At 34.4% G+C, this 27832-nt stretch overlaps 2 protein-coding genes across 4 annotated transcripts in view; one reads left to right on the forward strand and one right to left on the reverse strand.

Moving 5' to 3' along the window:
• The window catches only part of LOC105216010 (G1/S-specific cyclin-D2), a 209998-nt gene that overhangs the window by 72314 nt on the left and 109852 nt on the right, over positions 1 to 27832 (reverse strand). The window contains exon 5 of one of the 3 annotated variants that reach the window (XM_054232249.1): positions 11060 to 11122. The exons of the other annotated variants lie outside the window; for them this stretch is intronic. Coding sequence (XP_054088224.1) covers positions 11075 to 11122 — 48 coding nt within the window. The 3' untranslated portion in view covers positions 11060 to 11074. Of the gene's footprint in view, positions 1 to 11059; positions 11123 to 27832 lie in introns of those variants that run through there. 3 annotated transcript variants of the gene reach the window in all.
• On the forward strand, positions 5462 to 24121 carry LOC105216025 (low-density lipoprotein receptor-related protein 4). The gene is made up of 19 exons (XM_011190279.3): positions 5462 to 5803; positions 7226 to 8864; positions 14222 to 15287; positions 15499 to 15943; positions 16005 to 16126; positions 16187 to 16378; positions 16443 to 17486; positions 17549 to 17970; positions 18039 to 18254; positions 18322 to 18599; positions 18658 to 18954; positions 19014 to 19511; positions 19572 to 19724; positions 19844 to 20235; positions 20293 to 20418; positions 20487 to 20604; positions 20678 to 21152; positions 21218 to 21375; positions 22208 to 24121. Exons 2-19 carry the CDS (start codon positions 8825 to 8827, stop codon positions 22328 to 22330), a joined length of 6165 nt encoding a protein of 2054 aa, XP_011188581.1. The 5' UTR covers positions 5462 to 5803; positions 7226 to 8824; the 3' UTR covers positions 22331 to 24121.

Consider the following 27832-nt stretch of genomic DNA (forward strand, 5'->3'; position numbering starts at 1 on the left):
AAATGTGATTTCGTTGATGATTGTTCTTCTATAAGTTTGTTTAGGTCTCCTCTTATAGCTCACAGCTTATTTATAATACAACAAACTTTTGAAGTTTGATACTAATTAAGAAATTTGTAAATTAATCTTTTTCGTCATTCTCCAATATATACAACTGACTACTCTTAACATTAAAGAATTGTTCATATCGAAATTGTCGGCAGCTGTTGTCAAATGGCTAGATCTGTATATAGAAGCCTACCCAGATCATTTATAAAAACATGACCGGCTGAAAACTAACAATCAACAAGGTAGATTTATAAAAAAGCTTCTCTGAGGAGTTAGGCAGGTTTCTAATTAACAAAACCAAAATAAAAATGTTTCAATGTTTGAAAATCAAACTCGTTTGATTTAGCTTGCAAAGACGTGCGAGAAAATATGACATTTCCATAGTGTAAATTTATGTTATAATTTTGAAAGTTAAAAAAAAAGAAATGTTTTGTGGAATAAAAGCTATTATTAGCGTAATAGATAAACCCTTTGGAAATTTAACTCAATTTCGCGAAAAATTATGAGGTGATTTTGTTCAAACATCTTTGAAATAGCATTATCTAGTTAATGAACGAAGGATTTTTTTTTTAATTTTATTACAACTATTTTTTTGAGTCAATATATGTATAACTAAAATTTGTTAAAAAAATATAAGGTTTTCGTTAAAATTCTGTCAAAAATTTAAATTTTAATATTTTCTTCTTTCCTTCGTTCATTAACTAGATTTATTAATATACCATCGAAATATTTTTTGTTTATTGATTTTAGATTCACCATCAATGAGTTATGCTGCCCAGGAAGAGCTTTTTTTTCTTGGACATATCATGAGAGATGAGGTATCAACGGCTGAGATTTCGGAATTTTTGAATAAAAATTTCACAAAATATTATTAAAATATGAATTTTTGCTATTGATTGTTTATAGGAAAAAAATAGGAAAAAATTTAAAAATACCCTTCAACCTCTGAAACAAACCAACTATTCAATTTAGAAATTTTTAAAAGCTTAGTGCGAATTCTGTACAATAAAACATATTTTAATTACGGTTGAACTTCCATAACTCGAACTCTTGAATGGGCAATAGCAGTTAAATTTCATACAAAGTACCTTCCATAGCTCGAAGTCTCTGTAACTTGAAGTTTTTTTTTAATTATTTAGATTGATTCGAGTTAGGGAAGTTCAAAATTATTTTTATTTCTCTTACGAAAATTTCAAATAATATTAAAAATCTTTCGAGTTCTACTTAAAAGAAATTATATTCGATCAAAACTTTTAATAACTCACTATTTAAGTTCTCCTGTCAGCTATTCATAACCTTCACCACCGCAAACGTCAAATTTGACATGAACCTGCACTCAACCCCTGACCAACAGCAATCCGCAAAAAGTTAGACAAAACAAAATGAATATCCACCTACATGCGGGTACACTTTAGCGCCACTTTCTATGCACAAGGTGGTGTGCTTATATCCAAAGTAAATATACATATAGGTATATAACAATGTATATAAGTAGCTAAAATGGAGAACTACATACATGTGTGTGTTCGTGTCAGGATAAACCGCACAATGAAGTGAATGAAAATTCCCATTTTGTTGTTTTGCGAATAAGGGCAAAATAGAAGAGCGAAAATATGCGTGGGAGAAACTGAATTAATTTAAAACACTTTTACAAACGAATATATGAACGAAGGATTACATATAGCATATATATGTATGTATATAAAAATAAAATAACAGTATGTAGAGCGAAAATGAGCAAATGATAAAAATGCCAAAAGAGAAACGAGTAATGGCTATTATGGTAAGTTTGAACTCTCTAAAGCTTTCACCAAAATATTTATGTTTGTAGGTTTGTGGATGTGTGTTTTCATGAAAGAGATGAAGAAATAACTCACTTCGACACAGACTCCAAAAAGAACAGAGTTTATATATAAATAAAGACACTCTGAGTGAGGACTTTTTGAGATGAAAGTGGAATATTTCAAAAATCCTTTTTTTATTTTTTATATATTATATATTTTATTTCTAATTCATAACTGATAAAATTTGGAAACTTGAAGTTCAAACTCACACTAGATCTCCTTAAGAACGATTAATTTGAAAAAACTTACTCTGCGATTAACTTTTCCAAAGCTTCTGCATTACTAAATACTAAATACCTCAAAAAATGCAAAGATTTCTTCCAGAAGCCTACAAAACACTTCCAATTCTCTTCAAAACCGACTCTTCCCACGTATATTGAAATATCTGTTTTCGAAATTAAATGTAAATTGTAAACGCCATAACTGTCATTAATTTATTGTGCTATTTTCAGCACACTCATATGGAAGACACACTGAGAATCACACAATCAAACTAAATCACAAAAGTGAAAAATTCCAAGAAAAACGTGGGCAATAAAATTAACCATCAACATACAGACCCATGTCTAAATAAAGCAATATATATAGTAAGCAAGTAAGTGAAGGGGTGTAATGTGCATGCATGCCGCGAAAATTGCAAAAGGTCATAGACGAAAAGCGTAATTGTGTCAATAGAAAAAACTCTGCAGACTCACTTACCTACAATTTGTAGTGATTTGCGAATAAGCAGTACAAGTGAGATAAAAATAATCTGCATGTCTTCATATTGACTCATACATATATAGTATGCGAAGATAAGAACAACTGTGCAGTTTGTCGGAGAATCTTACTTTAGTGCAAATTTTTGAAAAATTATGAAATATTTTTATTATATAAAGCCAACAATTTTGATTTATAATTATTTATAGATATAGTTTCTTTATTTTAACCAACTAAAATAAAATACTTTCAAGAACTCTTAAGTAGACGTTAATTCACGTTGGGATTTCTTCTAATCGACACCAGAATTTTTTCACAGAGTCAGTTGCTCGGCCAACATTGTCCTATAGCCTTTTCACACAGCAGCTAATTGATCAATTAACCAGCCTATGAACGATTAAAAAGCTAATTTAGATTTACCATATAAAATAAATATCTACATTAAATTTTAATTGAATTTTAATCGACTTGAAATTGAAATGCAACTCTGCAATTAAAAAATGTATAACATCTGATCGAGTATCGACTAGTCGGCAGTGTGAAGGGCAAAAACTGGTTTCTCAATCAAAATTTTAATTGATCAATTAATTTGGCTGTGTGAAAAGGCTATAAGGTTGCTGTAGGTCAAATGTCAAGTGTAATAAACGTCATTGAATATTCTTCTGAGCCCCTGTTGTGATAAATTTGGTCAATAAAAAAGTTAGTTTACTACGTGAATCCTTCCCTATACTCGTATGGAAGATCGGAGACAATGCCTTTCAATTTCAACCGCATACCGCCTAACAACCAGTTAACAAGGAATTAAAATAATCCTTCATAAACGATGGTTGAAATGGACAAGGGCTTTCAGTATAAAATTGGGTGGAAATTGCCATGAACAGACTAAAGCAATATCGCGACTCTCTAAACCTAGCTCACATTCCACTGAATGGCTGAGCTACAAAATGTTTTATGAATTTTACCTGACAATGATAGGAAATCTTCGAAGGATCAAAAAGATATTGTTAAACATTATTTAAACCAAAGAAACCTAGCGACCCTAGGCAAACATTTCAATGTAGCCATGTGTATTGAACTGGGAGATAAAGTCAGTATTTCCTATTTCTCTCTATTTATCATTTCTGTTCGTACTGGGCTGGTTCGATTGTATATTTTTTCTGGAACGTCATAAGAAGAGTTGATAAAAAACTTTCATTACAGAACTTCCGATTAATCATCGATTATTTTGGAAGCATCAACAAGTAATTAGTGGCTCCCAGACTTCAAACAGGCGAGAGATATCTGAATAAAATATTATGAGTTGTGTACTTATGGTCTTTGAGGCCTATCTGTTCAGATCTCAATGTAAGGCAATTATCAGATCTAGATAAGTCATGTTAACGAACCCACAAACACAAAATAATCACTCGACGTCAAAATGAAGAAACTAATATAGTTTTGCTGAAATCTGAAATGAAAGGTATGATATAGTGATATCATATCTCACGATATAACTTATCGTCCACTTTTAAGGCCATTTCGTCAGCACAGAAACTCAATGCATACCTTATCTAACAAATAGGTCAAGATTAATGAAAAGCTCTCATACCAGAGAAAAAACGTTTTTGAGTAGGATATAGAATCCATGCGAGTCGTCCAATAAAGGAAAAATAATAGAAGAAATATTTTTCATAGATCGACTTAGTCAATTTTATTGATGTTTCAGGTATCGAACACTTATCCGTCTCTCTCATACCAAAGGACCCAATCAATGTCTTTACAAATCGCGACTGGAGTATGGGTGGACAAATAGGGATGAAACGAATACTTCAAGCATCAAATCATTCCTTCTTTCATAAGATCCTGTGATTTTTAAAACCCAAAAATTACATAATCGGCTCAATCCGCGTAAAAGGCCATCCAGAGAAAAGGCGTAGACTAGGTAATGTCACTCGACCGAACTTAAGCTGTTTATTAGCTCTGAACATATTCAATTAGATAGCTTCAGGTGCTAACTGAGGTGTCTTTTTCTTTATAGGTATATAGTGAAAATACTCTGTTCCAGTTAATCTCGTATAAATGGTGTTACTATAAACCAGATAAAGAAATGATAGATCAAAAGATCCAAAGATCATTCTACACTTATCAAATTCTCTACAAAACAAACGGACTGCAGCCTCGCAACACCAATTCACTTCCCGTATTTACATCTGTATGTATATCCATATATAACGGAATGAAATCAACTAAATAAATAGCAAGAGTGTGAGTCAGGTTGTCAATTAGTGGGTGACTGGGTGTTTAAGCGCCAATAACTGCAGTTACAAAAATATACACGAACACACGAGCCGATACATATATACAGAAGTGAGTACGTTTGTAACTAATTGACATGCTTGAGCGCTCTTGTAATGTGTGTGCTCGTCTAACTAAATTGAACGCCCTTTTGCGCTCACCAAGCCACAAAGCCACCGCTCGTGCGGTGCACGAAGTGCAGCTTTACGCTCACGAGCGCACACGTGAGCTTTCACGAATACGCAAGGCAATGCGCAAGGTCGTGCAACAAAGCGATGGTAGCTTTCAGAATGCTTTTCTTGTTGTTGCTTGTGTGACAAGCTGTGCTGTTGTTATTGTTGCAGCAGCAGCAGCACAGCATCCAACGAGGAAAAGTTTGTGCGCGAGGAGCGTGGTTTCCATACATTTTACAATGAACGTGACTATATGTATCTGTTGAGATGAAACTAACGAATCTCAGCTTTGCGCTCGTTCGTTCCTTGTTGTTACTGTAGCCGAAGACCGTACGATTGCTGCCCAAACTGACTGACTCGTTGGCTGCTGGATGGCTGGCTGGTTGGCGACTGTGGCGAGCTACTGTTGCGATTCTACGCGTTATTTGAGTACGTTTCCTCGTCGACGACGACGACCAAATTTTTCCCAGCGCTGTGCACGGTGCTTGGTGGCTGGCTGGCAAAACGCATCTAAGCAAATCAGATGAGAAAAAAAAATCACAGAAAATATACAGAAAAACCAGCAGCAAATTTCAACCGAAATGAAATTGTGCGAATTTGAAGGATTTTATTAGAAATTGTGCAAAATTGTGTGGTCTGCCGAATTGAAAAAGCTACAAATGAAACGCACAATGCAGCAAAATGTCAATTGAAGTGTAGTGAAAATTGCTTTGCACACACACACACCCACAAAAGCAAACGCATACGCATATGCATACATATAAAGTAAGGCGCAGAATGAAAATTCTTATGTAAAAAAAAAATCCAACAAAAAAGTTGTGTGAAAATATTTTCGCTACTGCTGTGTGTGTGAGTGAGTGAGTGTGAGTTGGCTCAAGCCTAGCTTTAAGTTGTCTTTATATGATTTCAAGTGCATGAAAATCTGAGAAAAGTGAAAATTTTAGTTGATTAACGGTAATTGTGCAAAAATTTTCATTGCAAAAAAAAGAAAAACGCCAACAGCTGCTCATACTCCAACGCATTTGGTGCTGCGTATGGATTTTCATTGCATGTGGCAGGCAGGCAGGCAGCAGAGCACAGCCTGGCTGCTGGCTTCTTTGTTGGTTTGGTAAATTTAGCTGACTTGGCTCTTAGGCTACATACGACTACGACGACGACTACTAGCGCTGCTGACTGGCTAACGCCGTGACCGTGGCCCGACACGACGACAACGTAGGCTGTGGGCGTCTTCGCCGTCGCAATAACTGTGTGCTTGAGTATAAGTGTGGGTATGTGTGTGTATGTTGAGATGTGGCATACACACGCATAACGAAGTGAGTGTTGTATATACCATACATACACACACAAACAACTGGAGGCAGCAGTGAAAAAGTGGCACCAACGTAGAAAAATTCAATTTTATTGCGAAAAATTGTAAATTTATTTTAAAAAATTGTGTTTTTTAATAATTTTGATGAAAATTTGAGTACAAAAAAATTATTACAAAAATTGAAAGCGTGAAAGTGTTAAGAAAAGTATAAATGTTGAAAGTGAAATTGTGTGGCAAACAGTGTGGCAAGTGTAAAAGCTTGCGTAGAAAGCAAAAATGTATAATTAAAATTGATTTAAAGCAAATAAAAAGTGTTTCAAGAAAATATTGCATATAGATTGAATAAAAAATTTTCGAAAAAAGTTCAAAAAAGTTTCGAAAAATTTCTAAAAAAAATTGCAAAAAATTTCCATAAAAAAATTTGAAAAATTTTTCAAAAAAGTTTCGAAAAGGTTTCGAAAATATTTTGAAAATTTTTCAAAATTATAAATTTTCAAGCAAAAAAGAACAGTGCAACCAAAAATAAAACTTATAGCTAATTGTTGTTGGTGTTAGCTGCTGCACCTTAACCTGATTATAAATGCTGTATGTGCCACGGACACGATTGCTCAGTGGCACATCAGGCACAAACAAGCAAACAGTACACAGAGGCTGGGCAGTGGCAACAGCAATAACAACAACAACAACAGCGATAAGCAGAAAAGGCAGCAAAGTTATCAGGCACACGCCCTTCGAACTACACGAAAAGCGTTTACAGAAAACCAGCAACAACAATAATGTAGCAGAAAATAGCATTTTAACAGCAGCAAGAAATACATTTTCACAGCTTAAAATCTGAAAATATATTTAAATTTATAATTTTATACACTCATTTACAGCTAATAACAACAAAAACGAGGAAAGTGTAAAAAAAATCCTACACCCCGACACTCACCCTAATTTGTGGTGAAAATAAAAGTGTTTTTTTCGAAAGGAAAAAATAAAAAAATTGCAATAAATTATATGCAAAATGCGCAAAACTAATTTAGTGGCCGAACGACATCGTCGAAATCTGCGTAAACGATGAAACGTGGCTATAAGAGAAGACGAAAGGGGGTTTGGCCGATACAAAAGCTGTGCTAAAGTCGGCGAACCCACGAGAAATTGACTATAAACTAGCTAAGCTATATAGCGAAAATAGCAGTGAAATTATAATAAAAATAATTATAAAAATAATTATAAAAAATTATTAAAAATTATTAAAAATATGAAAAAAGAAGAATTAAACAAGAACAAATTACAAAACCAGGCAAAAAAATTACAGTGCTCTAACAAAAGTATATATACACACAACGCCAATAAATAAATCAAGCAAATTAAGGCGTCAATTAAATTTACGTATAAAAAAATACAAAAACAAACGAAGAAACAACAAAGCAACAGCTCAGGCGCGGTGCTACGAGGCAAGTTAACCACAGAAAATCTAGTGGGCAGCAGCGATAAAGCTGAAAGTGGCAGAAGACAGCAGCAGTGAGCCGATCTAACGACGATGGCTCGTGGATAAAGCGAAAAGCATACCTATAGCAATTAACAGCAACAACATTGAAATTAAACAGTTGTAATAAAACTGAAAAGCCAATAGAATTAGAAAAAATTGAAAATAAAAATATTTAAAAATAAAATTTATTTAAAAATATTCAAAAATGAAAGGAAAAAGTTAAAAAAAAATAGACGAAAATAAATATAATAACGGTATTCCACTACTGCGCTTAAAGCAAGCAGCAAGTAAAGCGAAAGGACACAGGAAAAAAGCGAAGTAGCAGAAAACTCGAAAATTTCACTCAAACGCCCACGCATTTTGCACACAACAAACACACAGGCACGTATACAAAAACATAAACAACAATAACAATAACGACGACAAGCAGTGAAGTGAGACAACAGCAGAGTCCAGTATAAAAGGAAGAAGGTAGAATAAAAGGAAGAAGAAGAATCAGCCACAAAGCGGAATATTCAAACAAGCAAAGGACGAAACGACGAAAAGCTGGACTAAACACAACAAAAAAAATCCAGTAACAACAAAGGGAAGGAAGCTTACACACACGCTTATTTATACATACATGTAAATACAAGTAAAATAATACAACAAAAACAACAAGAGAAACAGTGAGCAAAGCGATCGCGCGAAACAGTTAAAGGCAACTAACTGACAACTAACAGTAAAAGCAGCATCAACAACAATAAAAGTTAAATATTAACAACATCCAACGGTATCCCTGTCGTTAACAACAATTACGGCAGCTGCAACAACACAAACAAGCGTCATTTCGAGTGAAAGTAGCTGCCACATAAGCGCATCGCAGGAAGGTCGTGTGGCGTGGGCACTCACGCAGACACACACAGCAACAAAAACACCGACGCACATTTCCACTATTTTACACGCCCGCGATTCGCAAGCAAACACGCACTCACGTCGCAGCGGAAATATCATTTGGATCATGTTTAGAACGCTTGTTTTGCTTCTTCATGTGCATTTGGGTAAGTGTCGATACACACACACACAAACACACCTACAAGTACTCTATAACAAACGCAACAACATGCAAAAGTGTATAATTGTATGTGTGACCTTCTTGTGCGGGTACTTTACTAACAACTGGGCAACATCAAAAGCGTTGCATTACTAATTATTTGTGTAGCTTTACTTGCCTTCGCTGAAAAGAATTGCAAATGAGGTCAGAAAGGTGTCTTAGTAGCAATCTGGCTTTGAAATTGTACAAACATGTTGGATTAAGATGCTATTCTTGAACAATCCACCATACTTTTCACCTCGGGACCCAAGTCTTCATGCATAACAGATATAAAATTAGAGAGAATCTTCTAAATTCACTTATGTTTGAGACACAACTTTCTTCTAAGCTTCTATATTAAGAACAAGTGTAGGTTGAATAGCAGGTGTTCCTTATACTTTTTCAGGGTTTCGAATCTAATTGGTCCGCTTCGGATCATTCAATTGCTCGATGGTAACTATGAAATGGTTACTATAAAAACTAGTCACAAGAAAGGACAACAATGTTTACAGAAGGTGGACAACAGGTTATTCATTGGTTATATTGCCCGGCTAACCTGTTTGCTTACCTTGACGTTGACTATATTTTATAATTAAAATGTCGACTTCAGGGCGATGAAAAATCTTATAAAAATAGACACTAATAGCCTTTTCACACAGAAACTAATTGATCAATAACTGGTCTTTGCTCGATTGAAACGCTGATTAAGATCGATTTACCATACAAAATAAAAATCTACATTAATTTTTAATTGAATTTTAATCAACATGAAAATGAAATGCAACTTTGCGACAAAGACGTACGATATACGTTCTTTCTCTGCGATTGGCTGCATTTTTTGATAAAAAAAGCTATGGTAGATATCGCTGCTAAAAATAGCTATCAGCTGATGAAACTTACCAACATCTTATGAAAAGCAAAAACAGAAATGTATAACAGCTGATCGGTTATCGAGTAGCCGGCAGTGCGAAGGGCAAAAAGTGAATTGATCAATTAAAATTTAAATTGATCAATTTATTTGGTTGTCTAAAAGCGCTATTGAATAACCGAAGCTCAAAAGAATGGGAAATAATGTTTACAAAGTCAATCATTGGTGACATTACCGAACTAACATGTTTCCATTACTCGACGTGGTCTATATTGTAAAGATAAAATTCGATGTAAGGTCGATGAGAAATCTGATGAAGCTGCATATAACCGTTCGACACTAAATAACTACAGGCAGCACAGGGAACCTCTAGCTTTCATTAGAACCGGGTTTATTGGCTAATTAAAGATTGGCTTTTGAAATAAAGTTGCAAAAGATCAGCTAAAAAAGGAATTCAACTATTATCCGCTTATTAACTAAATTTATTAGCTGAAGCTAAGCTGAGAAGACTTTATGAGGGGAAAAAGTGTTGGGACATTATCCAAACTGAATATGTAGTGATATTTATGTTATATTGGGTTGTGTTAGATTATGTGCTGATATATTTTTTTATGCTCTGGTATGTTAATTTATACAATGCTAAGTTATGAAATGTTTCATGGAGTTCTTATAATATTTTTACCGAAGAGTAGATTTCCAGTTGAGGAAGCTTATTGCAAATATATATTTTCTATAAATACGATCGCATATTGCTTGATAACCATTATAAATCTAACAAATGTAATATTTGAATAATTTTATATATTCTTGCGGAATTCTGAAGTAGTCTTCATAAATTTCTTAACAAAAAAATCTTCTTCTTAAATAAATTTTATATAAACTACAACAAACCTTGCATATAGACTTTAGGAATATAGAAAGGAAGAATGAAGTATGATTATAGTATGAGAAAAAAAGAGATTACATAGTATCATCAGTTTTAGGCCGAGACGTGATCTAGATTCATCAAATGTTTAATTGTGTGGGGCAAATTGGTTATAAATATTTGGAATCCTCAGAAGTTTTGGGGAGATTTACTACCATTTAGCTAAAACTACTTAATTCCCGAATGAATTTGATGATATATTATTAAGAAAACAATTCTGATACGGGAAGTTGTGCTATTCCTTTACATAAATTACTCACAGTCGAAATACAAAATTTCTTAGAGTCAGAATTAAAGAAGTATTCCAATTATATTATAAGTAAATTACTTTACAAAGTTTTTTGTTACCTTGAATTGAAGTTTTCTTAGAAGCATGCCGAATAAATTACTCATACGCCATGGTAGTTGATTTGGTAGAAAAATGTAGACTTACCTAAAAGTAAATGAACCAAAAATTGTTAAAAATTAAATTTATCAGTTGAATAATAATTGAGTGCATAATAATTGAGTTAAATTTATGATGCAAGCTTTTGTTAAAAAGCAGATTAACATTAAGCATATTAACTTACTGTTAGCATATCATTAGATATCTGTATTAGAATTCGATTAGATAATGTTTATAAATTATTTCCAGAGAATGAAATGAACTTTTGTTTTTGATGATAAGTTAAAATATCACTTTTTGTTGAATAAAATTATTTCCTAGAGACCAAAAGTGAAGTGCACGTTAACCAAAAGGAAATAGGTGTCAAGATTTTGAACAGAAATTTAAATATTTCCCCCTATTCACATTTATGCCGTATTTATTTATATACATTTCTTTTCGACAGAGAACAATGATTGATGTTAAATTTCTGTAACTCGTTTAATGATACCGGCATATAATTTTTTTTCGATACCATCCTCAATGTGCGGCTCTTCAACCAAATATACTTTCTAGAAGACTTTCGAGGTATTTTCAATATTACCACAAGAAATACAAGTATTTCATATTCCTCTTAGAAAAAATATGAAACCTAATTTAGGAGGCGTAAAGCTTTATTGCTAACAATCAGTCGAACTTCATAAATATGTCAAAGAAGGTATTATCAGCCCTTGAAAATTATTTCTAGAACGTTACTTAACCCAAAATGTTTTCTGTTTCGAATTTTATTTGATACAATCTATTGAAAGGATAAGACTATCAGATATTCTCTCCTACTTAATATGATATGCCAATACTTTGCCAAAACCAAATGCAAAGCCAAAGTACCAAAAAGCCTTTCCCATATATACTATATTTTACTGAACCCTTAATAATGGCTGAAGGTGGAAACGATAAACACATGGGAAATTGATACAAAGTAGATTTCGAGAGAGATCCCAGACATTTCGACTAATCTGGACCTAGAAAACGCCTTAGTCGCTAAATCGGAAATGTATCATAAAAGAAGGCGTCTAGAGACTACGAAATTCATGAGTATTACCAAAATTAGCAAAGCCCCTTCAAGATTTTTATTATTTTTTCTGTATAAAATATCAATATAAAACGTTTTTGAAATGTGCAAAAACACGAAAAATAAGTAAAAGTAAGTTTAACCAACCAAAAGAAAGGCAGAAAAGGCAAAAAAGGCTTTGCTATTAAGCAGCCACTCCCTTTGGATAATTCAATCAAAACTGAATGTGATGCATGCTGCTGGCTGTGGCAGTGCAACTGTAAATATGTATATATGTACTTGCGCAAAAATGCACAAACACATACATACAAATACATATGTATGTTTGAGCACATCTAGCTCAACTTGTTCCAAGTAGTGTTATAAGCCTCGAGAACTATTTGCGTTTGTAAAAATTGCAAAAGAAGCAAAGCAAATAAAAGCGATTACGGCAGCAAAACCCCAATTGCAGCTGCTTATAGACTTTAATGTCAATGGTTAAGACGTAGCGACGTAGAGCGTACAGGGAAAGCAGGTCAGTTCGGTCCATTCGAGTTATATATATACTTTTCATATATATGTATATATTCATATGTATATGTATTAATGTGTGTATGCGTTTGGATGCTGTAAATGCTAAGCACGCTGTTGCCTCTCTCACCGCTCCGCTTGTGTGTATATGCCAACTGTGCGATTCAGCAAACCGATTGTCCGTCCTTGTCCGTTTTGTGAATCAATTCGCGTTGTGTCTCTGTGTCGGTTGTGCACGAAGTGGGCATATAAAATAGCTCGTTTCGGCTGCCTTGTCCTTGGCATCGTCGCGTTGCGATGCGTGCAATTGAGAATTTCTTTCTTTCATTTTGTTGTGTTGCCTACAATTTTCCACATAAATACGCAAACTAATACATAAGCATACCTACATATATGTATATAATATAAGTATATAAACGAAGGGCTTGCATATACATAGACTCGTGTATATATTTATATATATATAGTGTAGAGTATTCGTTAGCTTTCCTGATATTTGCCTCATTACACACTGCTGTAATTCTTTATGTAAGTATATACGCGCTTAACGGGATTTATTTTGTTGGTGTTGCTGGTAGTATATACATACATACATCCAAATATATATGCGCCTCTGCGTCTAAGCTTGTGGAAAGTTTCACATGCCCACGCTGTTTGAGTGGCTTCCTTGCTGTAACTATTCGCTCCACGACGCACACGAGGCACAGCGAGTCGCAAGCATATCAAATGTTGAAAGCTTTTTATTAGACACTCTTTCCAAAATCCGTGCGATGTTGCTCATTGATAAAGTCACTTGGCGCGCTCACTTTCTCCGCCTGCTCAACAAATCGTTGTCACTCTTCGTCTAAGCACGCGCTCACGAACTGTCTTGCGCTCTCTTTGTATATCCTTATATACTATGGCTCATGATTTATGGAAGCACGAAGAGCGTTCGTGTCTTATATCATGAATGAGTGCTTCGGCACTCAGGCAGCAGCTGTCCGCCGCTGCCGTCTCAATGCCCATTCAGCAGCGGCAGCGCCAAAGCGGGCCGAAGCAATAAAATATAACAGCGCGCACGAACAAAAACAACATAAACAACACATAGAAAAGTGAAAGTCGTCGCATATGAAAATGTGACGCATGCGCCGCAAACAACTAATACCAATAATATTCATAGAATCGGATGCAGGAAAATCAGCATCGGCAGCTAACACGACGGCTTGGTGTGGGTAATGTGTGGCGAACACCACACTGCGACACACTTCGTTGGCATATTAGATGCTTCGAAGTGAAATGAGCAGCAGCGCTAAGACATAAAAGCCTCAAACCTTAAAAACAAGGCCAACTTAGTGGCGCTGTCGAACGCGAATGTCTGATGAAGAAAAAATTCCGATTTCATTCATTAAATCAGCGCAAGCTGGGGTGGGGGGTAGCGTACCACGTACGCGCTGACTGCCACGACTACTGCTTATAGACACTTTAACTTTGTTAAATAATACAGTTTATATATACACATAAGTCCCCAAACTTGCCACTTGACTCAGCGCCACTAATTTATATTTATTTTTATTTTATTATCCTTCCATTTGCTCCGCCGCCCACAGCGCTAGGTGGCAACGATGATACGACATCGGCATGGCCAAGCTTATCGGGCGTACACAGCGAGGTCAAGCACGGTTCGGCGCGCCAGCTGTTGGGCTCCAGTTTTGTGCGCGACAGCATTGCGCTGCAGCGTCAGCACCAGGAACAACAGCAGCGTCTCTTTCGCTCGGGCGCCAGCAGCAAAGCCGTCAGTGGCGACGCGATCGCACTCAAGCAGAAGCAAACGCCACAGGATGCACACGCGCAATATCATCTAGGCGAACATGAAGACGAGGAGGATTTTCATCCGTCGGACTTTCCGCCACATGAGCATCCCGATGCCGATTATTTCGCGCAATACGCACCGGAACTCTACACTACCGAGTCACAGCAACAGCAGCCGCAGTCTGCACATAAAGCGAATGTCGCTGCAACACAGAATAATGCTGGTGGCGGTGGCACCAGGCATCGTGATATTGGTGCGCGCAGCGGTATTAGTCGCACGGATCTGTATGGTGTGCGCGAATCGGACGATCGTCTCGGTGAGATGACGCGTAGCCGTGAAGGTTATATGAGTATTCGGCAGCATAAGGAGAAAGTCTTTCGACCGCATGTGAATATCGTGCGCGATGAGGGTCACCTGATGAGTCCGAATGATGGCTATGCGCACACCTGTCAGAATGTGTGCGGTGACACACAGTGGCTATGCCTCAGTACATGTACCTGCATTGATCAGAGTGCGCGTTGCGATAAGAAGAATGATTGCGACGATGGCGCTGATGAGTTCGATTGCGAAGTGATTGGCGATATGTTGCATAAATTGCAGAAGGACTGCGAACAGACGGGCATGCATGTCATGTGTCCGCGCACATATCGTTGCATCAACAAGGAGTGGCTGTGCGATGGCGATGATGACTGCGGTGACTATTCGGATGAGACGCATTGCGGTGCGAATGTGGCGCGTACAAATTGCTCGGATGAGGGTATGTTTGAATGTCAAAATGGTTTCTGCATACCGAAGCAGTGGGTTTGTGATGGGGAAAACGACTGCAAGGATTTCTCCGATGAAGCGCATTGCAATCGCACGAGGTAAGTAAAGACTTTATAACACTCGACCTTAATTGGTACAGTTCTATGAGCTGTAAACTCTAGAGCAAGAGTCTCGAGGTTGTAAACGCGGCTTAACAAACTCGCTAACAACTCACAAAGTCCGCTCTAGAGTCCGCGGTTCTTGACACTTCTTATTACTTTACTCTCAAACTCTTTAACACTTCTATCCAACTCTCTTGCCGACGATTAGTTGCTCAGCCGAGCATTTTACCTGCAATGACGGCTACTGCATTTCGATCGCCTTTCGTTGTGATGGCGAACGTGATTGCAATGACAACTCCGATGAGCTCAAATGTCCCGCGGTCTTCAATCGCTGTCCGGAAGGCGAATTTAAGTGCCGTGGCAGTCATGGTGGTCCGAGCGGCCAATGCATATTGAATCGTTTCCATTGCGATGGCGACAATGATTGTGGCGATTGGAGTGACGAAGAGGATTGTCCACAAAAGCCATCCGATTGCACGACCAGCGAATTTAAATGCACCGACGGTAGTTGTATACCGCGGCGCTGGAAATGTGATAAGGAACAGGATTGCGAGGGTGGTGAAGATGAACACGACTGTGGTAATATGATAGGGAGTGCGCCGACCAAATGTGGACCAGATGAATTCACATGCCACAACGGGCGTTGCATACTGGTGAGTTAAGCACGCGCTGTATGGAATGCATTGAATTACAAAATCTATATTTATCTACTAGAACACTTGGCTCTGCGATGGCTATCCGGATTGTTCGTCTGCCGAGGATGAGGTAGAATGTCATCTGCAGTGTGATCCCGGACAATTCCTATGTCCAGCCAAGAAGAACATCACAAATTTGAAGTATGAGAGACCTTAGCCACATCTCTTGCAACCTTACTATAGTTTCTTTTACATTCACAGAATTTGTGTGCATCAAAAGCATGTCTGCGATGGGCAGAATGACTGTCCGTTAGGCGAAGATGAAGTCAACTGTCCACACCCACGTACCTGCGGCGAGAACTCACGTTGTGAGCAATTATGTATTACCACAGCGAAGGGACGCGAGGAATGCGCTTGTAATCTTGGTTTTCTCATGCATGAAAACCGCAGGAAGTAAGTCCGACCTCAGTTTTGAATAGTATCTACAAATATATTCATACAATCTTACATTTTTCAGTTGCACCGATATCGATGAGTGCCAATATATAACGAGCCCCGTTTGCTCGCAAAAATGTGAGAATACACACGGTTCATTCAAATGCTCCTGCGAAAGCGGCTACGTCTTACGTCCGGATCTACGCACTTGTAAAGCGCTCGGCGGCGCAATGACTTTAGTTGTGGCCAATCGTTGGGACATTAGGCGTGTACAGTTAAGCAATAACCGTTACTCGGCTGTAGTAAAGGGTTTGCACAACGCAATTGCGCTTGATTTCCATTATCGCAAAGGTTTACTCTTTTGGTCGGACGTTTCTACGGACGTCATTAAAATGGTACACATGAATGGTTCACGGTTGCGAGACGTCATCAAATGGGGTTTGGAATCTCCTGGTGGTCTAGCTGTCGACTGGGTACATGATCTACTCTTCTGGACTGATTCCGGTACGCGACGTGTTGAGGTTTCCAATTTTATGGGTACGCTACGTGCAGTTATAGCATCAAATGATCTGGATAAACCGCGCGCCATTGTTATACACCCGGGCGAGGCGTTGGTTTTCTGGAGCGATTGGGGTCCTAATCCGAAAATCGAACGCGCTTATATGGATGGCTCTCAGCGGCAAGTCATTATCTCGAATGGTGTGACATGGCCCAATGGGCTCACCATAGACTATCCCAGTCGCAAGATATATTGGGCTGATGCGAAACAGCATGCTATTGAGTCCTCGAATTTTGACGGCACTGAACGCGTCAAAATACTGAGTACACATTTACCGCATCCATTTGCGCTAACCATCTTCGAAGACACTATGTACTGGACCGATTGGAATACGAAAACTGTTTCGGCAGCAAATAAAATTACCGGAAAGGGTTTCCGTTCGGTGCATGAGAATTTCCACTTCCCAATGGATATACACGCTTACCATCCAGCGAGACAACCTGATTATCCGGATCGCTGTCAGAAGGACAGACGCGGTTTACGAGGCGGTTGTTCGCATTTGTGTTTGCCAAATAAGCTTGCGCGACGTTGTGGCTGTCCCATTGGTTTATCATTGAAGGAAGATGGGTAAGTAAATGCAGAGTATTGATAAAGAATCGGTAGTAAATTTTTGTTATTACTTTTTGTAGTAAAACTTGCAAAAGCATACCCGACAAACTTGTGCTCGTCGCGCGTCGAAAGGACATACGACTACGGCAACTAAATCCCAAGTCATCTGCTTCAAATGAAGTTGATATGATTCTACCTTTGGATTATATGAAGCACGCTGTCGCACTGGACTGGTGCAGCGAAACGGACTATATCTATTGGACCGATGTGGAGCGAAGCACCATTAATAAGGCGCATCTCAATGGTAGCTACCAACAGCGTGTCGTGCATTCCAATCTCGTGTCACCAGCTGGTTTGGCTTTAGACTGGATTACCGATAAACTTTACTGGACCGATCCGGCAACTAATCGCATTGAGGTGGCAACGACGAATGGTAAGAAGCGTACGCTGCTAATTTGGGAAAAGCTCGATAAGCCACGTGACATTGTCGTGAATCCGATAGGTAAGTAGGAGCGAGAGACCGGTGGGATCTGAAGAAAATATATCCAAATATCACTTTTCTATACACAGAGGGCATCATGTTCTGGTCGGATTGGGGTGAACATGCTATGATAGAGCGCGCTAATATGGATGGCAACGAACGCGGAATTGTCGCTGAAACAAATCTGAAATGGCCGAATGGTTTGGCCATAGATTACGGTCAACAACGTTTGTATTTTGTGGATGGCGGTACGAAAACGCTGGAAAGCATGGACTTTGATGGCGGCAAACGTAAAACTATACTAAGTAAGTAAACCAGGGAGCAGTTTGACAAAGTTTAATAACACACAAATCGTTTCTTTATATCCGACAGACAATCTTGGGCATCCTTTCGGTTTGGATATTAGCGAAAATCGCGTATTCTGGACAGATTGGGATAACAAGTCCGCATTCAGCGCCGATAAGCTCACCGGTCAGAATATCACTACAATTATTGCGAATACCAGCGATTTGATGGATATACGCGTGTTTCATCGCTCACGTCGAAGTATACAGAATGCTTGTGGTTCCAATAACGGCGGTTGTTCACATCTTTGTCTGCTGAACCCCACGAGTTTCACATGCGCCTGTCCTGTAGGTGTACAACTGCGGGTAAGTACCACAAATCACTTCATTTTTCATATGAAGAGTAATATGTTCCTTTAAACAGAGCGATCTACGCACATGTGCCGAGGGTCCCAGCCGCTTCATCATCTTTGCGCATCGCATCGATATTCGACAGATCTCCCTGGACTTCGCGCACTTCATCGATGTTGTGCTACCGATGCCACCGATTGGAAACGCCGTCGCTTTGGATGTAGACTCTACAACTGGCGTCATCTATTGGTCCGACTCTAAGCAGCATGTGATTATGAGTTCCACGCCAGATGGTTTAAGTGTACACAAAATTATTGGTGAAAGCTTGGATAACCCTGATGGTTTGATTGTGGACTCCGTTGGCAAAACGGTATGCATGCAGCACTTACTCGTAGTTCAAAGATTTTCAAATTCATTAACTCATTTCAGATCTATTGGGCCGATGCTGGACGTCACACCATCGAGGTCGCTAGCTTGGATGGTAAAAATCGTCACTTGATCGCCTATAAAGATCTGGAATCACCACGTGGTTTGGCACTAGACTATGAAGCCGGTCTACTATTTTGGACCGATTGGGGTCATTATCGTAAGATTGAACGTTCTCACATGGACGGCGAGAGTCGACAGCGTATTGTCACCTCGAATCTCGGTTGGCCGAATGGTTTATCATTGGATTTGAAAACGAAACGTATCTATTGGGTGGACGCGCAATTAAAGACTATCGATTCATGTGATTATACTGGTAATCAGCGCAAATTGATAATGTCATCGCTGCATCATCCGTACGCGTTAGCCATGACGGATGAGCATATCTACTGGACTGATTGGAAATCGAAAGCTCTGCACATGACAGATCGTAGAAATATTACCGCGAAAAAGGAGATAATGACAAATATTGACGGGTTGATGGATATTAAAGTGATAACGGTATAAAAAATATAAGAGAGCTTAATAAATTCTTGGATAATTCGAAAACTTTTTAAACAGGTTAACAAAACACAACCGGAAAATGTCTGCGGCTTGAACAATGGTGGCTGTTCGCATCTCTGTCTGAGAAATCCAACCGGATATTCATGCAGATGCCCCATAGGACTCAAGCTGAAGGAGGGTAGTACTAGTCAATGTCAGACGTTGCCAGAGGTGAGTTTTCAAAGCGCTAAAGATTCTTTAGAAATGACACTTTGAGTGTTTCTTGAGATTCACGAAAACTTTTAGAGTTTATAAAAATTGTAATATTTTTGTAATTTTATTCACCACAGGAATATCTACTCATTGCACAACGCTCTGGCATCGGTATGATATCACTCAACATGCCCGACTACATGGATGTCGTACTACCCATCAATGCAGTGCATGGCGCAGTAGTGCTCGACTTTCATTATCGTAAGAAGTCGCTTTTCTTCGCCGACGTTAACTCAGATGTTATAAGACGTGTGGATCTCACCAATTTGTCCGACAGCAAGACAATTGTCAACAAGGAACTGCTGACACCGAATGGCATAGCGATCGATTGGATTGCGGATAACCTCTATTGGTCCGATACGGATCGAAAAGTCATAGAAGTGGCGCGTTTGGATGGTAGTTGTCGTAAAGAGCTCGTTTCCGACGATTTAGGTGACCCTCGTTCGCTGATTGTGCATCCACGCAAAGGGTTTGTGAAAGAAATTAATTAAAGCTGTCGAAAGATTTTAATCCATACACTCTTTAGATATCTCTTCTGGTCCGATTGGGATGCGCCAGCGCGCATAGAACGTAGTCTCTTGGATGGCACGAATCGCAGTATGATTGTAACCGAGAATCTGGGTTTTCCTACCGGTCTTACGCTGGACTTTGAGTGAGTTTCTATAGGACTTAAGTAAGGAATTCAAACTATTGTTAATTTTCATATAATCCTCAACACAGCAACCGACGCCTATTTTGGGCCGATGCGCTTGAAGATAACATTGCATCGGTGGACTTTAATGGCAAGCGTAGAACGAAAATCATCGACTATGCGCCGCACCCGTTCGGTCTCACAATGGTAAGTAAAGCATAGAGGTAAACAAAAATTTTACGAGTTAAACTCTATATTCTGCCTCTCTCTCTTCTTACAGTTCGATAACAGTATCTACTGGACCGATTGGTATAACAAATCCGTCTATCGCTCATATCGCAAAGGTCGCGGCTACAGCAATCCCGTAGAAATACGCGACTCATTAAACGGTGCACTGGACATACGCGCTGTCTCAATTAAACGTCAACCGGAGGAGTGGAATCAATGCGCACAAGAGAATGGCGGTTGCACGCATCTCTGTCTCTACCGTGGCGCGGACTATGTGTGCGCATGTCCCGATCAACCCGATGAACATGAATGTAAAACGACACCGAAATTTGTGGTGCCACGTCCGAATGTTGGCGACAATTCTCCAGATTATGCAGAAGAGACCACAGATGGCGAGGGCAGCTCAACGGAGCATGAAGATGATAATTATAGCGCTAGCTCCAAAACTAGTAAGCGTGAGACACTCATACTCATCGCTAGTGGTGTGGTGATTCTTATGCTCATCGTCATCATAGCGGCTATACTATGTGAGTAGTATAAGGTCGGGGATTGGATAGAGAATTGTTTTATAATTATTTTATACTTTTTGCAGTTCTCATGTTCAATTCGAAGCGCAATAAGACGAAAAGGCATGCGCGCGGTTCCAGTCGCTCGGTGTTGACCTTCTCAAATCCCAATTACAATGTGGATGGCACACCGATGGAGCCAAAGACAAATATTTGGAAACGCTTTAAGTACGATAAATCACATGTAAGTAAAATTCACTAGATTTGGGAGTAAAGAGTTGAAATTCTTGAGCTTTCAAGGAAAGCCCTAAGAAAATCAAAATCAACAACCTCGCAACTCGAATATTTAGAACTACTCATATTTATCCATTAGAAATTAGGGAAATTAAGAGAGTAAATAGGAAAATCTGCATAAGATCCCATTCCCTTTGTATACCACTGTCCAACACATTGATCCTAGCAGTCTTCATAAGGCCTATCTTAACATATGTTATGTATATTAGTATCTGAAGAAGTATCTGTTCTTTCGAAGAGGCTGAAAACGAAGTGATGGCTGGATGAGGAACGTCTCTACAAAGGCTGAGATAACTGCTTATCATCTCTATGCTCTTAGACTTTAAAACCTTGCGACACAACTTGATGAATCTGGTAGAGATTATGGAATTTTCAGAAGGTAAATTCCACTAGATGTTTGCGTAGGCAGAGACAAAGACAGCAAAAGGACAATCAATATACTTTCAATATGAGAACCCTTGATAGGACTCTGTTAGTTAAAATCAAAAAATTTACACAATATTCTCACGCCAGGCGTTTCTGTGGTACCAGAATTGATCCGAATTTTATCCGACTATTTAATGCCCTTTCAGTGATCTAACCCTGTTTATGTCGGTAAGTAGTAAGTTATCTCATATCAGACCCTTAAAGGCAATATTTATGAACTGTTCTCATAATACAGAGCGAATCGTTTACTATAGCTTAGTTGAGGTTTTTCGGAATATTAAATCTCGATTAGAAGCCAGATCTTTACACTTGATATCAAGACATCAAGGTCTTAATCCACTTTCAAATATTTTCAGGAGCGCGTCTACGAAGAGCGCAGCATGACCACCGAGACAGCATCGTCGAGTCTCTTTGTGCCGACGCCATCACCAATGGCATCGCCATCAACCAAACTAACGACACTCTCAACAATAACGTAAACCAAGGAGCACTGTGACGCACACACAAAGCGTGTAATGTCCACACAGAGGAGCATACTACAAAAGTAATGGAAAAACAAATACAAATAAAAGCGAAACGCTAAATCAGAAAACTGCGCAGAAAAATTAACTACAAGTAAAGGCAGCAGTTTTTCCCAAAAAACAAATCAAACTGGGAGAAACACAATTCTAAATATATACATATGTAATATGTAACGAAAGTAAAGGATAAATGCAAGCATAGTTGTTAGTGTAGCGGATATAGTAGAGACATGTCTTATAAAAAATTTTTAATAATTGTTTAAATGTCAACTAAATATTTTAAAATTTGATTTTCATATTTTCGAAAAACTAAAAACAGAATTATAACGTATATATGTATGTATATTTAGAAAAAAAAACTATGTGTGTGTAAATATTTATTAAAAGTAGAGGAAAGTAAAGGGAATGCGGACAAAATGGAAAGTGCGAAAGTTAGAGAGAGAGAGCGCAATATATATGTATGTACTTGAAGAGAGAGCGAGTTATGTAAATGAATTAATATGCACGGTTGTTTCTAAACGAAATGAAATACTATTACATATTTACATATTTACATATATATATGTATGTGTGTGTGTGTGTAAATGTATGTATGTTTATATTAGCAAGCAATCGTTTTAGTTCGTATTGAGTGCAGAAGTAATGTAAAATAAAAATTATATAACTGATTTCAACAAGAAGCTGTTAAAATTATGCCGTCAACTGCACCGACTCTTCACTACACTGTACAAAATATTTAGTAAGAATTCATATTTTTTCAAAAAATAAGAATATTTTTTTTAATTTTTTTTTTTTGTAAAGTATAACTGTCATGTTTCTGCAAAAACATATTGAAATGAAAAAACTGAGAACTGAAATTTCTGGAAATATTATTGAGAGAATAATAATAACGTACTGAAGCAGCCCAATGACTTTAGCAAAGCATTTTTCAAAACAACAAATAAAGTGGAAAGCGCAAAAAATCACTGAGCGACAAGAACCAAATAAAAAGAACACAGAAATTAACTAACAATAAAAGCGAAAAACACACAAAAGCAAAAATTAAATAAAAAACCGATTTTTTATTAACAAAAAAAATTTTCCTATTTGCAACACTGAACAAAACCTAAAAAAAAATCAGCGACAAACTACAAATAAAACGAAAGTACTGAGCAAAACAAAAAAGTTACAAGTAAACATGAGTTAAATGGAATAATGAAATAAGCAGCAAAACAAAAACATAAAAACCCCATACTGTATGTGTGTTGGTAAACAAATGTTTGGTTAAAACGCATAGTTAAGCGAAAAATGTATGTCAAAACGTCTATAACGGCATTTATATAGAGACGGTTGATTAATTAAAGTTAATTGTAAATAGTGAATATTAAAACCGTAGCGTCTCAAAGGCATAACTGCAAGCAAATACAACAAATACATACAAATTATTACAAAAACAAAGTATTTGTCTGTTTGTAATACAAAAAGTGTCAAAATAGCAGTGTAAAGATTCTTTAGCCGTAAAAGTGAAAAATAACAATTAAAAAGAAATGTGAAAACATGAAAATTCGCCTAACTAAGTAATTAAGATTCCACAATAAATAATAAATAAAGAAATAAAAAAGAAAATAATCTTAATTATTATAAATAAAATGTTAAGCATGTAAATGATGAAAAGTTACTCGTTGTGCCGCAGCAGTAGCGAGTAAAACTGTGAATTTGTGCCAAAAACAATTTAAAGAAACAGTAATTAAGTTATAATAAAAAATAAAAATTATTAATTTTAATAAAAATATGTAAAAATAATATTAAAATTCATAATAAGTAATAAAAATAAATACTAATAATATTTTTTAGTAATTTTAATTTTTATTTTTAATGTAAATTTTGAAATAAGAATTTCAAAACAAAACTATATATTAATAAAAATTATTAAATTATTAAATAAAAAAAATTTTGTTTTTAAATTTCAAAACTTTTGATTTTTGATATATTAATAAAAATTATAAACAAAATAAATTTATAAAAAAAATTTTTTGGTTTTAAATTTAAAAACTTGATTTTGTTTTATTTATTTTTATTTTCGAAAAAAAGTTTTCTAAAATCAAATAATTTAAACTAATTTGCTCTGTTATCAGCATAAGACAAATTCCAATAAAAAAATTGATTTTAAACTGTTAAGTGGTGTAAACGACCGCTAATTTTTTTTATGAAATACACTCAGTGAACATTTAATCGCTTAAGACGCAACTAAATGATTTTTGTTTTGCGTTGAAATTAATTAATTAATATTAATTTAATTTTTTTTTTTTTAATTTAATTTTTTATTAAAAAAATTATTATAAAAAAAATTAATTTTTATTAAAAAAAATTTAGTTCATAATTTCGATCTCTAAAGTAATCTCAAATTCATAGCTTCTTGCATTGCTCACACGGCTGCCCCAACATGTGAAAAAATATGTGAATTTAAACAAAAATATATTTGAAAATATTAGAAAATCAATAATAATAAAATTTTTTAAGTAACATTTTTAAAATTTATTATTTAATTATTTAAAAAAAAATATTTTTTTAAATATTAAAAAAATAATAAAAAATGATTCAATATTTTTTGATTAATTTTTTTTTTTAATTAAAAAAAAGTATTATATATCGCCTATAAGGAAACTTTTTTCTAAATGTACAAAAGCAAAGCAAAGAAAAATTTAATGAAATATAAATACATATATGTATATCTAAGCATATATGCATATAAAATTATATTTAATTAAATAAAATTAGTTTAATTATTTAAAAAATTTAATTAAATATAATTTAATTATTTATACATTTATTTTATAATAACAAATTTTGAAGCTATAAATTAATTTTTATTTTTTTTATTATTACGTTTATTTTAAAAAAGTAATTAATTTTGAAGCTATAAAGTAATTTTTATTTTTTTTTTTAATTTCATCTTTTTAATTATTAATTTAATATTTTTCTAAATAATTTAATTTTTAATCTATAAACTATGTTTAATTAAATTTAATGGAAATTGTAGAGCGCGTATATAACTGGATTTATGCGTGCAATTTTCGTTTAATCGTAAAATAAAAAAAAAAACAACAAAACATGTGTTTGAAATTTAATAAAAAATTTTAAATTTATTACAACTTCATTAAAAATTATTTATTATTTTTTTTTATTTATTTTTTTATTATTTTTTTGTAATTATTTTTATAACAATTTAAATTTTTTTATTAATTTTAACGAATTTTTTTATTGTATTTCTATTAATTAAGTAATATTTTATTTTATTTTTTTGTATTTCAAAAATATGTTGCAAATTTATTTATTTTTTATCAATCAATAGTAAAAGTTAGTAAGAAATTTAAATAATATTTTTTTAATAAATTATAACGAATGCTATAAATTTATTTTAATTAAAATTTGATTTTAATTTGTTTTTAATTTTTATTTCTTTTTTTTAATAAAAGTTTTTTATAATTTTTTTTTATTAAAAAATTGTTATAAATTTATTTTTATTTTTTATTTTTATTCTTTTAATTTTTATTTTCTTTTTAATTTTATTGTTATTAAACAATAATAAAAGTACGTGAAATTATTAAAAAAAAAATAATACATTGCTAGTTAAGGTGGATAATATTGGTTACAAACATATCTCCATCCATGAATGAACAAAACTAAATTACTTATACAAAAAAGAAAAACTAATAAATTTAAAACTAAAAACTAAAAATTAAAAACTATTACGCTAAAACAACAAAACAAAAAATTGTATAAAATTATGTATAAATAAAAATTAAAAATAAAATTAAATTGTGTTTTTTAAAAAATATTTAAATTAATTAACTGTAATTATTACCGACAAAGTTTACGAAATGTGCATTTTTCATAAGAATTTTTTACTTTTCTTCGTTACTAAACCAAAAAGAAAAAAACTTAATACCAAAATATGCATACATAAATATATGTTTGTACAATTTATGTATTTATAGCAAGGAATAATGAATAAATAAATAAATCATCGACTGAATACATGTAAATTACTGTCAATAAAACTGTAAAGAATAAATGAAAAAAAACAAACGAATCACACACACATACAAGCATTGCAAATACGTTGAAAGTTCCCAATAGTTAATGTTTACAAAGATTTCAGCTAATATGAATCAAATGCAGACATAATAAAAATTAATGTGAAAATAAGTGTTGAATTAAAAAAAAACAACTGCATTAACAACGTAAAAAAATTATTATTTTTAATTTATAATTTTATTTTTTATTCAATTATTATTTGATTTTTTTTTAATTTTTTTTTTAATTTAAATTTAAATTTTTTTAATTTTATTTTTTTCACTTTTAGTTTTAATTTTTTTTTCTTTTATATTTATTTATTTTTTTTTTTATTAAATATTATATTATTTTATATTTTTGTTTTGTTTTTGAAAAATATTTAAGCTTTTAAATTTAATTTCCATTTAGTCTCCAATTTTTTTTTAATTACTAAAAAACTCAAATAATCTCAAATAACAAAAACAATAAATCAAAAATTCACATACAGCATGAAAATTTAAAAAAGTAACCAAACTTTTAACGCCCATAATTGTTACATGTACCATTCATTCATATAGAAAAACAGATTTAATTTTAAGTACTTGCGTTAATTAATTTTTTACTTTTACAAATTACATACATATGTATGTATTATTGTGTAAATAAGGGAGAGATAAGAGTTCAACAAAAGTTATAACTAGTGTTTAAGTAAACTCAAAAAACCAAATATAATTTTTTTTTTTAATTATTTTTTAAAATGAAATTTAGTAAAAAAAGACAAGATTACGATGATTCCATTAAAACATAAATATGTAATTATATTGTAATTGTAAATTCGACAATATAAAAAACACAGAATAGTATGCATAGCAAATAGCAAAACAAGTAAGTGGATTGCTTGATATATTATTAAAAATAAATAAGCAAAGTAATTAGTTTCAGTAATTAAATATAAATATTATTTTTTTTAATTAATTATTTTTGAAATACTATTTAATTACATTTTTTATATATTAATTACTTTTAACTAATTTCTTTATTAATTAATTTTAAATTATTATTTTAGTAATTAAGTAATCATAATGGTAAAATCATTCAATTAATTAAATAATAATTGCAAAATAATTAACAATAATTTATTTTCTTGTTAATTATTATTTCATAACATTTTTTAAATATTAATTACTTTTAATTTTTTTAAATTAATTTTTTAATTAATTATTTTTAAATTATAATTTAAGTAATTAAGTAATCATAATGGTAAAATAATTAAATTAATTAAATAATAATTAAAAAATAATTAACAAAAAAATTAATTATTGTTAATTATTATTTAATTACATTTTTTATATATAAATTACTTTTAATTTATTTTTAATTAATTTATTTATTAATTAATTTTAAATTATTATTTAAGTAATTAAG

This window comes from Zeugodacus cucurbitae, chromosome 5 (genome assembly GCF_028554725.1).
Source record: "Zeugodacus cucurbitae isolate PBARC_wt_2022May chromosome 5, idZeuCucr1.2, whole genome shotgun sequence".
Lineage (NCBI taxonomy): Eukaryota > Metazoa > Arthropoda > Insecta > Diptera > Tephritidae > Zeugodacus > Zeugodacus cucurbitae.